The sequence below is a fragment of the Antechinus flavipes genome, chromosome 6, assembly GCF_016432865.1.
Source record: "Antechinus flavipes isolate AdamAnt ecotype Samford, QLD, Australia chromosome 6, AdamAnt_v2, whole genome shotgun sequence".
Classification (NCBI taxonomy): Eukaryota; Metazoa; Chordata; class Mammalia; order Dasyuromorphia; family Dasyuridae; genus Antechinus; species Antechinus flavipes.
In genome coordinates, this window is record NC_067403.1 from 210971211 (window position 1) to 210988232 (window position 17022).

The 17022-nt window shown below is 41.4% G+C and overlaps 1 protein-coding gene across 2 annotated transcripts in view; it reads left to right on the top strand.

Moving 5' to 3' along the window:
* The window catches only part of AMPD3 (adenosine monophosphate deaminase 3), an 82053-nt gene that overhangs the window by 22127 nt on the left and 42904 nt on the right, over positions 1–17022 (top strand). For both annotated transcript variants that reach the window (XM_051964790.1, XM_051964789.1), the window contains exon 2: positions 2556–2781. In XM_051964790.1, the coding sequence (XP_051820750.1) occupies positions 2561–2781 (221 nt within the window). In that variant the 5' untranslated portion in view covers positions 2556–2560. The remainder of the gene's footprint in view (positions 1–2555; positions 2782–17022) is intronic.

Below are 17022 nucleotides of genomic sequence, written 5' to 3' on the forward strand. Positions count from 1 at the left end.
GACACTGTTGAATATCTAGAAGGGCTGGATTCTTTCTTGAGGGGAATTTGGGGCTTAGGTGAGATGACCTTGAGATCATGGCAGAAGGGGGAAGGGAATGGATCAGTCAATTAACACAATTAACTTAGTCAGTGCCTGTTATATGACAGGATCTCAGTTAGTCACAGAGATTTTATATATAAAGACAAAATGAAACAATTGCAGCCCTCAAGGATCTTACATGCTTTTAAGGGAGGCAAAAAGATATATTAAAGTCTATGCAAATTATATCTGAATATGGAATCCAGCCAGTGGTGCCCTCTGAACCTGACATCTAACTTGTGTCAGTTTGCTGTGAGCACACCTGGGTCAGTCCCATGAAACAGGATCCCTCTCTCAGAAAGCAGAGCACCAAAAGGCAGGGGTGAAAAAGTCTTATTCTGCTCCATCTGATACTCACTCCATCATCATCTCATTTCATTGTCAAGGCAACCGTAGAGGAAGTATGGTATGATGGGAAAGAGCCCTGGCTCTGGATTCAGAGGACTTGATTCAAATCCTCCCTCTGACATTTACTTGTGTGACCTTGGATGTGTCACTTCATCACTATGGACCTCAACTTCCTCATCTATAAAGTGAAGGAATTGGAGCAGTTGGGTTCTGGGCTCCCTTCCATTTCCAGAGCTGTGATCCTGGGATCTGATTGGTTTTCTGCTTCTATGTCATAGCAAGTTAGGAAGATATGGAGCAGTTCTAGGAAAGGGACAGGACAATAACAATAGCAAAAAAACAATAAAAGTAATACTAACTAGCATTTATATGCATTTTAAGGTTTGCAAAGTGCTTTACATATATTATCTCCTTTGACCCTCTCAACAACCCTATCAAGAAGATGCTGTTCTTATCCCTAATTTACAAATAGGAAAACTAAGGTTGAGAGAGGTTACATGCTTTACCCAGATTCACACACCTCATAAATGTCTGAGCAAGAATTTGAACTCAGTTCTTCCTGCCTCTCTGGTCTGTTTTTTGTGACATCACCTTGCTACATGGAGAGGGAGAGATTTTCAAATAGGGCAACAGGCAGCTTATGATGAGAAGGCCAGAAAACCCAGAAGTTTTTCTGAATAACCACAGGGGTCAATTGTGATCAATAGAACACAAATTAGCATATGATTCAGCACATAATAAAAGCTGACATTTAGAAGGGCACCTGTGTAAGTTAGCATCTGAGTGCATGTATATGTACACATGCTGATGACACCTCAGTGTAGTGGATGGAGCTAGCTTCAGAGCCTTGATGGCCTGGGTTCAAGTCCCACCTCTGCAAGATACCCTTCCTTACAAAGCCTGAGGAAACTAAAACTATACGCTTTGGAGAAGATGCCTGTCTGTACCAGTGCAGGGAATTTTCATACCTGGGAGTTCCCTTTGCCAATAAAATCACAGGTCCAGTTACTGTTCAGTTGTGTCCGACTCTTTGTGACCCCTTTTGAAGTTTTCTTAGCAAAGATACTGGGGTTTTCCATTCCCTTTCCAGATTATTTATTAGATGAGGCAAACAGAGTAAAATGACATCTGTAAAGTTACAGTTAATGTCTGAGACCAGATTTGAACTCAGGAGGACGAGGCTTCCTGACTCTGGATCTGACACTCTATCCACTGCACCACTTAGTTTCCTGGTCCATTTTCTAGCCAAGTCTATATATAAACATATAAACTTCTTATGTGTATATTTACACGTTGTTCTCCCTAATAGAATGTATGCTTCTTATTAACGGTGGAGACTATTTAGGGTTTGTCTTTTTTATTCTAGCATAGCACCCTTGCTTACATGAAAATGAAGTGAAATTCAGGCAGAGATGATTTGTAGTCAGCCTAATATGTGTGTCTAAAACAGAGGTGGGGAATGAACCTGCAGGATCATTTGCTAAGCAACGATGAGCTGAGGGCTAGATGCAACAATCTCCCACTGCTTGAGTTCTATACATTGATAATCTTGTGTGACCCGCAAATGTTATAAACATCCAAATGGCTCTTGGCAGAAAATTGGTTCCCCACCCCTAGTCTAACACTTCAGGTAGATGGAGAGGTGTCCAGGCTAAAGATATAAATTGGGGAGATATGTAGGTATTTAAAATGTGGCAATAACCTAACCTAAGGGAAAAGGGGGTTGGCCAGCCAATTCCAGGGAGCCACCATTTTCCTTTTGCAGGAAAAAATGTCAAACAAACAAATGTCTCTGGCTTTCCTCCATCCATTTCCACTCCCAGAGTTTGTATTTCTGTTGTTTGGGACCATTTAATAAAGGATTAGATAAAATGCAAGGGGATTTGGTTCAAATATCGCCATGGGAGAAGTGTAACCAAGCCACATATGTCATAGTAATCTATTCCCAGGATTGATTTCTGGGCTTCAGAGCTCTAGTTGTTTTAGGGGAGCAAGCTTCCAGCCTAGGTCCCCCTGCTGGACTTACACAAGATTGGAGAGGGTCAAAAGCTTGCTTGCATCTCCTTGCCAATAACCAGTGGCACTCTTCATTTAATGAAGACCAATTTCTTGTTCTTTTTTGTTAGCTGAGATGCCTCGACAGTTCCCCAAGCTGAACATTTCGGAGGTGGATGAGCAGGTCCGATTGCTGGCCGAGAAGGTGTTTGCCAAGGTGCTCCGAGAGGAAGACAGCAAAGATGCCTTATCACTGTTTACCGTGCCTGAGGACTGCCCCATTGGGCAGAAGGAGGCCAAAGAGAGAGAGCTGGAGAAGGAGCTGGCTGAGCAGAAGTCCGTGGAGACGGCCAAAAGGTGGGTCTGATGGTTAAAAGGGACCTCTGATTGCCTGCATTCATTGACAGAGAAACCTCTGCCTGTCTACTCAGTCTTTTTATCCTTCTCGCTCACCACTATTGGAACCTTTAGGACTGGCCCTAGATTCAAGGCTTAAATCTTAAATCTGTTAAATCTGGTTAAATCTGGTTAAAATGATCCAAAATCTTAATTCTACTTGCTGCTTTACTAGCTGAATGGAGATAATGAACTGGGAATCAGAGAAGTGAATCCCATTCTTGACTGTGCCCTTAGTTGGGTGACTGTGGACAAGTTACTGTCCCTCTGAATCGGTTTTCTCATCACGATTCAGTGTAGGATCATGAATTTAAGCTGGAAGAGAATGTAGAGGTCATCTACCCCAGGGCTTCTTAAACTTTTTCATTCATGACCGTTTTTGTCTAAGAAATTTGCATGTGATCTTGGGTATATAGGTATGTATAACCTCCTCACATTCAGTTATGAGACCTATGGGGTCATGAACCACAATTTAAGAAGCTGGGGTCTGTATCAACTTTGACATTCTATCTTTCAGTGTATCCTCCAGCAGAAAGCATTTTTAAAGTGCTTACTATGTGCTAGGCGCTGGGGCTCCCAAGAGAAAAAGGAAACAATCTCTGCCCATAAGGAACTTAGATTTTTTTTACAGTATTTTTTTTCCAAATACATGCAAAGATAGTTTTCACCTTTTCACCTTTGCAAACCTTGTGTTCCAAATTTTCCTCCCTCCTTCCTCTGCCCCGCCTCCTGGACAGTAAGCAATCTCATATAAGTTAAACATGTGCAATTCTTCTAAACATATTTCTGTATTTGCCATGCTACATGAGAAAAATCATATTAGAAGGAAAAATAAGTAAACAAACCACCAAAAAAAGGTGCTTTGAGCCATACTCTGTCCCCATAGCTCTCTCTCTGGATGTACATGGCTCTCTCTATCCCAAGTCTATTGGAATTGCCTTAAATCAACTCATTGTTGGAAAGAGCCAAATCCATCAGAGTTGATCAACACATAATCTTGTTGTTGCCATGTACAATGATCTCCTGGTTCTGCTCATTTCACTCAGCATCAGTTCCCATAAGTCTCTCCAGGCCTCTCTGAAATCATCCTGCTGATCATTTCTTATAGAAAAATAATATTCCATTATTGTTCTGTAAGAAATGACCAGCAGGATGAATACAGAGAGGCTTGGAGAGACTTACATGAACTGATGCTGAGTGAAATGAGCAGAACCAGGAGATCATTATATACTTCAACAACGATACTGTATGAGGATGTATTCTGATGGAAGTGGATTTCTTTGACAAAGAGACCTAACTGAGTTTCAATTGATAAATGATGGACAGAAGCAGCTACACCCAAAGAAAGAACACTGGGAAAGGAATGTGAACTATTTGCATTTTTGTTTTTCTTCCTGGGTTATTTTTACCTTCTGAATCCAATTCTCCCTGTGCAATAAGAGAACTGTTCAGTTCTATACACATATATTGTATCTAGGATATACTGCAACATATTTAACATATATAGGACTGCTTGCCATCTAGGGGAGGGAGTGGAGGGAGGGAGGGGAAAAATCGGAACAGAAGTGAGTGCAAGGGAATAATGTTTTAAAAAAAATTACCCTGGCTTGGGTTCTGTCAATAAAAAGTTATTATAAAATTAAAAAGAAAAAAAGAAAACTGTGGAACAACATTCCTAATGAACACTGATGTAGAGATATTAAATAAAATACTATCTAAGAAAAAAAAAAAAAAATAATATTCCATAACATTCATATATCATAATTTATTCAGTCATTCCCCAGCTGATGGGCATCTACTCATTTTCCAATTATTTGCCATCACAAAAAGGGCTGCCACAAATATTTTTGCACATGTGGGTCCCTTTCCCTCCTTATGATCGCTTTGGGACACAGACCCCGTAAAACCACCCTGAAAAGTGGTTCTCTCCCTTTCTTTCTGTAATAATAAGCCCTTTCTGTTACTAGCATTCCTTGAGAGCTTCATTCCACTGGTTATGTCTTTCAGTCCCTAAGATCAGAGGATTCCCCAAGAGTATTTGAGCCAGCTGACTGGCCTCAGCTAGTTGACAGAAGTTAGCTAAAATACTGGGTCTGGACCTAGGAAGATCTGAGTTCAAATCCAGCCTCAGACTGGTGTCTGCTGGCTGTGTGACCCTGGCCGAGCCTCTGGGCAACCTCTGTGCCTTAGTTTGCTTATGTGTAAAATGGGGATCATGGTAGCACCTACCTTTTATGATTGTGGCAAGTAGCAAATGAGATAAGAATTAGAAGGCACTTAACACAGTGCTTGGTACATAGTAAGCATTATATAACTATCAGCTATCATGATTGTTGTTACCCCATCTTGGACTCAGGTTCAGAATTTTTAGTTTCACCTGGGGTTCCAAACTTGTCATTGATGGAATATTTTCAGTGTGCTTTTAAGACTACAGGAAAATACAATTCACTTCTGGCTTTACTGGGGCCTGTTGAAGAGAAAGTAGCCAGAGGGATTTGGTGCATCTTAGCAAAAAGAAAAAGAAGTTGAACATTGAGGGGGCTAGTAAGAGAGAAAGAGACCTGACTTTTTTCTGGGACCTCAGGGCCTGTGTTTTGAGGCTGTTGTGGTTTGACATGCAAGTGAACTAGATTTAAGTGAGAGAAGATTGTGCCAGGTCACCTGCTTCACTTTCTCCTCCAGAATCATCTGGTTCTAGTGGCCAGATATAGATCAGGATGCCTGGAGATGGCTTTGGAGAAATGGGAGATCTTGGCCTTTTTAAGGTAAGGTCTCCTACAGGTCTCAGTGACACTCAGATATATGGTGGACAGTGACTAGGTGCTGAATCTGCTGAATCAAGGGTGCGAGACCCTTGACTTCATAGGGTCCTAGATCAGGAGCTAGAAGGGACCTTAGAAGTTTTCTGCTCCAACCTCCATGCCCCCCCCCCCCCCATTTAATAAATAAGCTTGCTTTGTCCAAGGCACTGAGAAAGTTATAGATAAATAAAATATGGGACCCTCCACTTGTGCAGCATAACGGACATCCTTGTTCCTCAACTGGGGAGTCAAAGCTCCCGCATCTCCACCCTGATTTTATCATTGACCATTGCTAGATCCTCAAAAAAATAACTTAATCCCTTAAATTTCAGTTTCCTCAATTGGAAAATCATTAGATAGAGGGTCTCTGAGGTCTCATCTATCCACAAAGACTGAGCAATTTAAGGTACTTAAATAGTACCTTAGTACTAGTAATTATTATCTAGTAAATATTATCAGGAAGACTTGAATCCAGGACTTCTTACTTTTCTTTTTGGCTATTTATTTTTAAATTTCTACTTTTATTTTGCATAATATTATTTTTAAAGTTATATTGGAATGTTTTCAAAATTCATTTTTGTAAAAATTTTAAATTCCAGATTTCCCTTCTGTGCATATTTCATTCATGATTTCTTAAAAAATAAAGAAAAATAGTCTTTTAAAAAGTTTATTATATTTCAAATAGAGCTAATTAACTATGCTTTTAAGCCCAAATCACTTTGGCTTTCCTTGAATGACCAATAAATACCCCTCAGCCCAAGATTCTAAGCCTTTTTGTTTAAATTTTGGTGGCTTAAAATGAATGGAAAAAGCAATTGTTTTTGTTCTGGCCAGAAAGCCCCCAAAATCTTTCCCTTCAGGAAGGATAATTTTATGATGGTAAACTAGGCCATGTTTTGTCTCAGTTCTTGCCTAGTTTTTGGTGACCTGGGAAACGCCTTAATTTGGATAGATCTACCGCATCCCAGGCCATCTAGTCTTTTGTTGTAGCACTGGACTGACTGCCTTGAGTCTGGAGGAGAGAGTGTGGTTTGATGACCTTGCACAGCCTTGCCTCACTTAAATACTAGTCACATGCAAGTCATTATCCTTGTGATGTCATTGGGCTTCTTCCTGAAGGAAGGTAGGCAGAAGAACTAAACCTATCAAATAACATGATATGTACACATTAGGTTGTTGCTCTGTCATTTCAGACTCTTGGTGGGTTTCTTGGCAAAGATACTAGTGGCTTTACCATTTCTATCTCTAGCTAATTTTACATGTGAGAAAACTGAGGCAAACAGGGTGAAGTGATTTGACCAAGGTCACACAGCTAGCATGCATCTAAGGCCAGATCTTTTTGATTCTAGCTGCCCTTGTAATGCTGTAGCATCAGGTAAACATTAATGCCAGCCAGCTTAAGGAGTAGCCATAGTATCTTTTTCTAAGGAATAAATGAAGCTTTACAATGTTTTTTTTCCCCTTTCTTTCTTTTCTGTTTTATTATTGTCTCTCAGGATAAAGCACACAAATCACGCAAGATGAAAAAGATAAGGTCATAAAATCTTATTCAACTTCTACATTTTACAGATGAGGAAACTGAGATCGAGAGATAACTTGCCCAGGTTCACACAGATAGTATCTGAGACCGTATTTGAACACCCCAATCCCATTGAACTCCTCTTTGCAACAAAGAAAATTTAAACAAAACTGATCAATGAAACAACTGACAGAATATGAAGCAGCCTATCTCCATGGTGCCCCTCCCCAACATGGCTCTGCTGTATACCAGTGTGTATATTAGTTATTCAGATTCTTATGAGTGTATATGTTGAGGTCTAGATTTGGGGTACCTAAATGAAATTAGGTTTTAAAGTCTAGTGGCAGGTTTGGGGTACAGGGAGTCAAGCAAAGCTCCCCTGCAACCCCCTTGGATTCGGCGCAAGGATACAGTGGTAAATGGGGTCTAGTAGCGGGGTGAGTTCCCAATAAAAGCATTTATGGGCCCGGAGAGCTAGATTGATAAAAAGAGGTTTGAGGTTTATTATTAGGTGAAGATAGAGATAAGGAAGGCGGTTTATTATTAGGTGAAGATAGAGATAAGGAAGGCACTGGACAAAGGGTCCTCACATTGTAATGCCGGAGAAACTGAGGCAGGAGAGAGATTAGAGAGTTTTTAATATTTTATTAATAGGAGAGTAAGATTGACTGGATAGGACTCTCGTCTCAGATTATCCAGTCAGACAGAGATAAGTATACTGGGACCAAGGAATCCATATTGGTCCCAGGGCTGGAGGACCCAAAGAATCCAGCGTCCAGCATACAGCTGCCAGATGCCATACTCCAGCAATGAATGGAAGAACCCCAACTTCTTAAATACCTTTTTGGAGACAAAGAAGAGAAAGGGAGGGAAAGTTTTTTTATCAGGGAGGGGAAGCCATAAAACCTAAAAATTCCAGAGACAAAGAAGTAAAGATATCATGGGTTGATCTTGGAATATTCTAAAGGAATATTGTAAATCCCTAAAAGAGTCAGGAGATCTACTCTTTTATCTTGCTAATTCATAACCCCAGAGCGAATAATCCTTAGTTTTACTGGGTCAGAGACAGAACAGTTAAGGAAACTGAGACAGGGAAACTGAGTCAGGACAGTTAAAGAAAACTGTGGCATAACAACATGGCTATCATGTTTGGAATCTCTGTAAAGAGGGGTTCCCAGCTTGGCCTTTTTATAATAGGAGACTTAGCTCGAGGGGCTTTCGGGTGTAGCCCCAAAGTTGGCTCAGATCCGGGTGGGGCTGGGACAGGTCCGGATCTTCTATTGGAATTCCAAGGGACCAGGATTTGTGAGTTAAAGGGCAATTTACATTATTAACTAGAGGGTGGGAATCTAGAAAGGAATCTTTCCTGTATCATTCCCCCCTCAAGCAGTTGGAACTTAAATTCATTTAAGGAAAAAGACATGGGGCAAAGTCTCTTATTGAGACAGAATTGAAAATTTTCTCTTTCCAGGATTTTCCAAGTTCGGAGGTCCCCTCTTCCTCCCCCCCCCCCCCCAAGCAGTCACCTCCAAAGGCATGTGGGAAAAGGGGCACCGATCTCCTGCTTCGAGCTGGCAAGGGTCGTAGAGATTTGGGGTTTCATGCCAAGAGGTGAGGCATGAGGTGTGGGGTTTGGGGATGACTGCAAGGCATCTAAGGGGTGTATGTCCCAGTCAGTAGGTTGTCCCATGTTCTCCAGGCTGAAGGGCAGTTGAGAGTCCAAAGATTGAAGCCCAGATCTCTGGAGCAGGTTAAAACCAGAGTGTCCTGAAATTTTATTCCCCAGCCATCATTCCAAAAGTCTTTCTTGAAGCTGCAACCTGGCCAGGGTTGGAGCCCAGGAAAAAACCCTTTGTTGGCAGGGACATAGAACGCCAATCCAGAAAAGAATAGAACCAAGTGTGCTAAGAGCAAAAAGTCTTAGGACTAAGAAAATTAGGAGCAAAAGAGTTCCCAGCTGTAGGGTTAGGTAGGAAGGTGTGAGACAGACAGACCTAGCCTGGTTTACTTAGGTTATCTCTCCACAAGCAGCTAAGAAAAGGTTTTAAATAGTGCCCTGAGGCTAAGAAAAAAACCGAGAGCAGTTTAAAATCCCATTTTTGTAGGCAACCTTGTGAGCATGCAAAAGCATAATTCTGAGGCTTCTACAGTTAACGCAGGATGACCAAATCAGGGAAACCGAGTCCCGTTTAAAATGTATGGGACGAGCACACTTCCTGAGGGCTGGAAGCTGCGGCTGTAAGAGCCAGGTAAAGGTCTGGGAGGGGCACAGCTCACTTGCCCAAATTACTAGCAAATTTCTATTTTAAAAGTTGGGGAAAACCTTTCTGGAGATTTGAGAAGATTGAGTCCCCAATCTTCCCACTGTAGGTAACCCCAAGAAGGGGACAGGATAGGAGCATTTAAATGGCGGGTTACCAAGCCACATGGGAGAGGTCCGAACCAGGCCTCGAGTTCTACACTCCCCACTCCATGGAAGAAGGGGGAGGAAAGGCCAGAACGAGGGTGGGGGAGGAAGAGATGCCATCTTACCCAGCCCAGTGCATCTTGAATGGCGAGGGCTCCTCTGGCGATTCCACACTGGAACTTGAAAGCGGGGAGCTCATCTAAGCCCCCAGATCTTTCTGGGAGAGCAAAACCTGAGGGGAAGACCGCCTACCCCTGTCCAGGGAGTAGCAGCCACGGGCAGAGACATTCTCTAAATTCACCCCAATTCAGTGACCTTTCTCCTTGTGGCTACAGCCTGACCATTAGAGACTCCATTGCATTTAACAGTGGAGTGGGAGAAGGCTCAAACACGGCTCCTCTTACGTTTATCCAGTACTCCCCAGAATAGATCAAAGAGAGCGCTGGCCTGGGACCCCCAAGAGGGGTGGGGTCCCCAGAAGGGCCATGTGTCTCCCTGGTCTGGGGGGGAATGCTAAAGAGACACTTCCTCTCATGTCTCAACAATTCCTGCTGGAGAGCAGGACTATCTGGTGACAGAAAAAAAAGATTAGAAATGCATTGAGATGCAAAGGAAGGGCCTTTGTCTCTCCAAAGGATTTGGACAGAGGGAGTTTCCTCAAGCAAAGCATCTGCTCCAGGAAAGATTTTAGAGGCAGGGGAGTGTCTAGATTGTGGACAGGTAAAAACTTATTTTTCCAAATCCTTGCAGCCTCCCTCGTATCTCTTAGAGACAGAGAGGCGACAAAAGAAGGCCTTTTGTCAATCCCCAGCAATTTCTAAAGAATTGTGCCAGAGCTTAGAGCTCCCAACAACGACCCAAGCCCGACCCAAGGGCTTTAGGTGTCCACTGCAAGATAAGGAAAGAAAAAAAAGTCTTTTACCTTGTCCAGAGTTCTGGATTGCCTGGTCCTGCTATCCGTAAAAATAGAAGCCTTTTCACCTGAAATGGAAGTAGGGTGAGACTGAACAGATATTCTCCCCATTACCTTAGAGATAGAGTGAGACCAAAGAAAGAATGCAGATTCTTCCCGGAAGACTACTGCCTGAACAGCTCAAAACCCAGATTGGTTCTGAGTGCCCCGAAAAGGCTGGGGTCCAGTTTGACCGCCAAATTATCTAGTTTCCGGTGTTCGTTTTGTCAGGGAACCAAATGTTGAGGTCTAGATTTGGGGTACCTAAATGAAATTAGGTTTTAGTTAAAGTCTAGTGGCAGGTTTGGGGTACAGGGAGTCAAGCAAAGCTCTCCTGCAACCCCCTTGGATTCGGCACAAGGATACGGCGGTAAATGGGGTCTAGTAGCGGCGTGAGTTCCTAATAAAAGCATTTATTGGCTCCGGAGAGCTAGATTGATAAAAGAGGTTTGAGGTTTATTATTAGGTGAAGATAAAGATAAGGAGGGCACTGGACAAAGGATCCAAGGGACAGAGGGTCCTCACATGGCTACCATGTTTGGAATCTCTGCAAAGAGGGGTTCCCAGCCTGGCCTTTTTATAATAGGAGACTTAGCTCGAGGGGCTTTTGGCCCCAAAGTTGGCTCAGATCCGGGTAGGGCTGGGACAGATCCAGATCTTCTATTGGAATTCAAAGGGACCAGAATTTGTGAGTTAAAGGGCAATTTACATTATTAACTAGGAGAGGATGGGAATCTAGAAAGGAATCTTTCCCCACATCATATATATTTCCCAGAGTATAGTTACTCTTGATAGTTACTCAGATTCTTACATACGTGCTCTGTGTATATGAGTGTTTACATTTCCTGGACTATAGTTACTGTTCATAGGTACTGAGATTCTTATAAAGTTTCTTTGGGTATATGATTGCATATATTTCCCAAACTATAGTTACTCTTAATAGTGAATGGGACTGAGTGGATGAAGTATTTTTCAGTATTGAGTCACATGATCCCTGTTACCAGAACTCAGAGCTTGGGGAGGTCATTTGATCTCTGGAAGGATGAACTTTGAACATGGAGATACAGGAAGTTGCAGGAAGTGACGTGACCTGTGGGAGGCAGCCAACATTGGTGACCATTGGTCAAGGATGGTTACATCCTTTTAGTCTATCCAATGAGAAGGCCCTTGTCTTTTGCTTTTAAATCTTGGACAAGCTGGAAGCAGGCCAGGTTCCAGGAGCACTTGGTGGGAGTTGGGATGGCTCCCAGGTGTGTCTGGACCACTCCCTGCAGGGATTAAATAAATGCTTTAATTGGGAAGGGGGTTCTTGCACCCGACCTGTCCCACATAATAGTTACACAGATTCTTACAAAGTTGCTCTGTGTATTTGAGTGTATACGTTTTCCAGCTTACAGTTACTCTTAATAGTTACACAGATTCTTACAAAGTTGCTCTGTGTATTTGAGTGTATATGTTTTCCAGCTTACAGTTACTCTTAATAGTCACACAGATTCTTACAAAGTTGCTCTGTGTATTTGAGTGTATACATTTCCCGGCCTACAGTTACTCTTAATAGTTACACAGATTCTTACAAAGTTGCTCTGTGTATACGAGTGCATACATTTCCCGGCCTACAGTTACTCTTAATAGTTACACAGATTCTTACAAAGTTGCTCTGTGTATACGAGTGTATACATTTCCCGGCCAACAGTTACTCTTAAGAGTTACACAGATTCTTACAAAGTTGCTCTGTGTATACGAGAGTATACATTTCCTGGACTACAGTTACTCTTAATAGTTATACAGATTCTTACAAAATTGCTCTGTGTATACGAGAGTATACATTTCCCGGCCTACAGTTACTCTTAATAGTCACACAGATTCTCACAAAGTTGCTCTGTGTATTTGAGTGTATACATTTCCCGGCCTACAGTTACTCTTAATAGTCACACAGATTCTCACAAAGTTGCTCTGTGTATTTGAGTGTATACATTTCCTGGACTACAGTTACTCTTAATAGTCACACAGATTCTCACAAAGTTGCTCTGTGTATACGAGTGTATACATTTCCCGGCCTACAGTTACTCTTAATAGTTACACAGATTCTTACAAAGTTGCTCTGTGTATATGAGTGTATACATTTCCTGGACTACAGTTACTCTTAATAGTCACACAGATTCTCACAAAGTTGCTCTGTGTATTTGAGTGTATACATTTCCTGGACTACAGTTACTCTTAATAGTCACACAGATTCTCACAAAGTTGCTCTGTGTATACGAGTGTATACATTTCCCGGCCTACAGTTACTCTTAATAGTTACACAGATTCTTACAAAGTTGCTCTGTGTATACGGGTGTATACATTTCCTGGACTACAGTTACTCTTAATAGTTACACAGATTCTTACAAAGTTGCTCTGTGTATACGAGAGTATACATTTCCCGGCCTACAGTTACTCTTAATAGTCACACAGATTCTCACAAAGTTGCTCTGTGTATACGAGAGTATACATTTCCTGGACTACAGTTACTCTTAAGAGTTACACAGATTCTTACAAAGTTGCTCTGTGTATACGGGTGTATACATTTCCTGGACTACAGTTACTCTTAATAGTTACACAGATTCTTACAAAGTTGCTCTGTGTATACGGGTGTATACATTTCCTGGCCTACAGTTACTCTTAATAGTTACACAGATTCTTACAAAGTTGCTCTGTGTATTTGAGTGTATACATTTCCCGGCCTACAGTTACTCTTAATAGTTACACAGATTCTTACAAAGTTGCTCTGTGTATACGAGTGTATACATTTCCCGGCCTACAGTTACTCTTAATAGTTACACAGATTCTCACAAAGTTGCTCTGTGTATTTGAGTGTATACATTTCCCGGCCTACAGTTACTCTTAATAGTCACACAGATTCTTACAAAGTTGCTCTGTGTATTTGAGTGTATACATTTCCCGGCCTACAGTTACTCTTAATAGTTACACAGATTCTTACAAAGTTGCTCTGTGTATACGAGAGTATACATTTCCCGGCCTACAGTTACTCTTAATAGTCACACAGATTCTCACAAAGTTGCTCTGTGTATACGAGAGTATACATTTCCTGGACTACAGTTACTCTTAAGAGTTACACAGATTCTTACAAAGTTGCTCTGTGTATACGGGTGTATACATTTCCTGGACTACAGTTACTCTTAATAGTTACACAGATTCTTACAAAGTTGCTCTGTGTATACGGGTGTATACATTTCCCGGCCTACAGTTACTCTTAATAGTTACACAGATTCTTACAAAGTTGCTCTGTGTATTTGAGTGTATACATTTCCCGGCCTACAGTTACTCTTAATAGTTACACAGATTCTTACAAAGTTGCTCTGTGTATACGAGTGTATACATTTCCTGGACTACAGTCACTCTTAATAGTTACACAGATTCTACTCTCACCTTTGCTACATATTGATGCAAAAGGGAAGCCTTCTTGGTCAGATGTCCAAAAGCCAACATTTTATTCTAGGACATTCTTTCCCTAGCTTTTATTCTGTTTCTGGCATCTTTTTCACATTCCAGATCAAAAATAATAAAATGTGGGCTGTAGAGGGGTAAATGGACTTGAAAGAGTACTCTTACAACAAGGTGTTAACTCAGTGGAATTGAGATAATGATTCTCTAGTTGATATGTACTTAGTACTTAGTATAGGTCTACAAGATTGACACTTATTCTGCAAGATTCACAACTATGATGATGTACTTATAGTATATAAGAACTAAGAGATCTGGGAGGGAAGACAGGCTTTGATATAGTCAGAGGACTGGAGGCTGTTGAAGACTCAGACATAGATCAAGAACAGACTTGAAGAGAAACTCTAGGACAGACTGGAAGACAAAGGGCCTTCACTTCTCCACTAAAACCATAGCCTATCTAAAGGTCCCCTTGAAAGCTAATCTAGCCCTAGGTGAAGGAGACAGACTGGGAAAGTGGTAATGAAGACTTTGAACTTTATTTCTGATTATTCTTGTGGGGATTATTCTGCTGAAACCCAGGCCCATTTGGAGGACCTCCAGAGAGCTTGCCAGAATATTGCAATGGGCCTCCTAGTATCCAAACATCCTGAGTCTGGGGCTTTGTTTTTCAAGCCCCATCACAGGATGTTTCACATGGGTAAGTGAGAGGTTAGGGGGGAAAATCTCTCTGCTAATTCTTAGGTCCTTGATGTTTAGGATCAGAGGATGTTAGTATTAGATGGGACTTCAGAATCATTTAGTCCAATATTCTTATTTTACAGAAAAGGAAACTGAGGTCCAAAGAAGAATTCATAAATCTGAAGGATCAAAGATTTATAAATCTTAAAAAATAATAAACATTTATAAATCTTGAAGGGATTTCAGAGACCTTTTAGTGCAAATCTTTCATTTTACAGATGAAGCATTTGAAATTAGAGAAGTTGAATGATTATTTAGGGTCACATAGGAAACTAAGTCACATGTGGGACTTGAACTTGGGTCTTTAGGTTCCAAATTCACTCTAAGGTCACCCAGCAGATTTGTGGTAGTTATGATTGGGACTAGAACCCAGACCTTCTAGTTTCTGGTATGGGCTCTTCTACTAGATCACAGCTATCTCTCAAACTGTGATTTGTTGTCACCAACCTTGATGGAGGTATGTTTATCCATTGGGATTTACAGTTTGGAATCAAGTTGGATATGCTTCTAGTCTGTACCTAATCAAAGGTTGTTGTGTGTCTGTATTCTGTGTATTATCAGATCAGGTAGAGGAGGATGTGGTCCAGTCCTCTACACTGGAGTTAATCAGTGGAATAACAAGCATTTATTAAGCACTTATTATATATCAGTCATGGTGCTAAGAGCTGGTGAAACAAACAAAGGGAAGTTGCTCTCTGCTAACAAGGAGTTTACATTCTAATGGATCAACTGGCAAATAACTATAAGATAAAAGATGTATATCGAGTAGATAGAATGGAAACTTAAGTTTCCCCAGTGCCAATAGGCTGCCTCTACAAAAGGACGTTTTACCTTGCATCTGGCTATTGTATCCTGACTCTTTCTCTCTAGAACAAAAGGCCTTTTTTTCTGTGTATAGCTTATCTGAGATATATGTAATCACAGGGATTTTCCCCATGATTTGTTCAAACATATCTGAGATCGCTCAATTTCTCTATTTTACCCAATTCTCCTGCTCTTTTTTATTCCCCCTTCTCTAGTTAATACCTCCCATGAAGAGGAGACATGCAGGGTATGTCACCCCTTACCCCAAGTAAATACCCCAATAAATGTCCTTGTAGTTTGAGTCTGAATTCTTTCAGAGGTGACACCAGAACCTGATTGTCCAATAATTTTGGCGTACTCCACAGATGAAGGGAAGGCACCAGCCAGGACCTACAGTGGAGTTGGGGGTATGTGAGGGTGATGAGGGTACGGGAAGACCTCAAAATACATTTGGTCCAGGACTCTCTCCATATGGGCTACCACATGTTGGGGCATGGGGTTGTACCCCAAAATATATTGGAGTTTTGTGGTAAGATGTCTCAAAAGAATTACTAGGCTTAGACCATCTCCAAATCAAGAAGGGAAGATTAAATGATGCCATTGACTGGCAGGCTAAGTTCCAAAAGATAAGTTAGTCATTTATAAGGGGGAAGGTGGCAGACAGGGTTCCCTAGTGGAACTTAACTATTACAAGGAGGAAGATGCTCCAAAATGGGCTAACACAGACTTCTCATTATGATCATTTTGTTAATGCAAAGAATTGGATAAGGAATTCAACATGGGCAACTCTGGCCCGGGTAAGGATGACAACAGGTCCCACTTAAAGACAAGATAATCCCATCAATACTCTTCCTCTGCTTGCCTCAGGGAGTAGCTTTGGAAATCCAACCAAGGCCCCTGGAACATAGGTTCACTTAAATTCCATGTAATTCAACAAAAGCCTTCATTTGTCCATGGCCCTCCCTGTGGCCCACCCAGCTACCAAGGACTTGGTCTTCTGCAGGGATCTTATTCCCCCCATTTGGGGTGTTATTTGGGAAGTGGAAGAGGATCTGAGTTCAAATCACACTGCTAATGCTTACTATGGGCATAGTGGTGCACAGTGAATAGAGCACCAAACCTGGAGTCAGGAAGATCTGAATACAAGTCTATCCTCAGACACTCTCAATACTTATAAGCTATGTGATCCTGGGCAAATCATTTAATCTGGGTTGCTTCAGTTTCCTCATCTTTAAAATGAAGTAGGGAAGGAAACAGCTAACCACTTAAGTAAATGACTAAATGACAAGATATTTTTTTCTTAAGTCCAGTGGGAAGCCCCAAGTCGTAATTACTGTTGTGAAATAACTGATTCATTAAATTAGGGCCAAACAGGAGGCTCTGAATGAGATCACAGAGCATTCTCAACAGGTTTTGTTTTTGTTTTGGTGGGGGACTAGTGAGTGGGGTGAAAGGGAATGACCTTCAGTTTTCTTGGACTACAATTACTCTTAGTTGTTGCTCAGATTCTACTCTCACCTTTGCTACATATTGA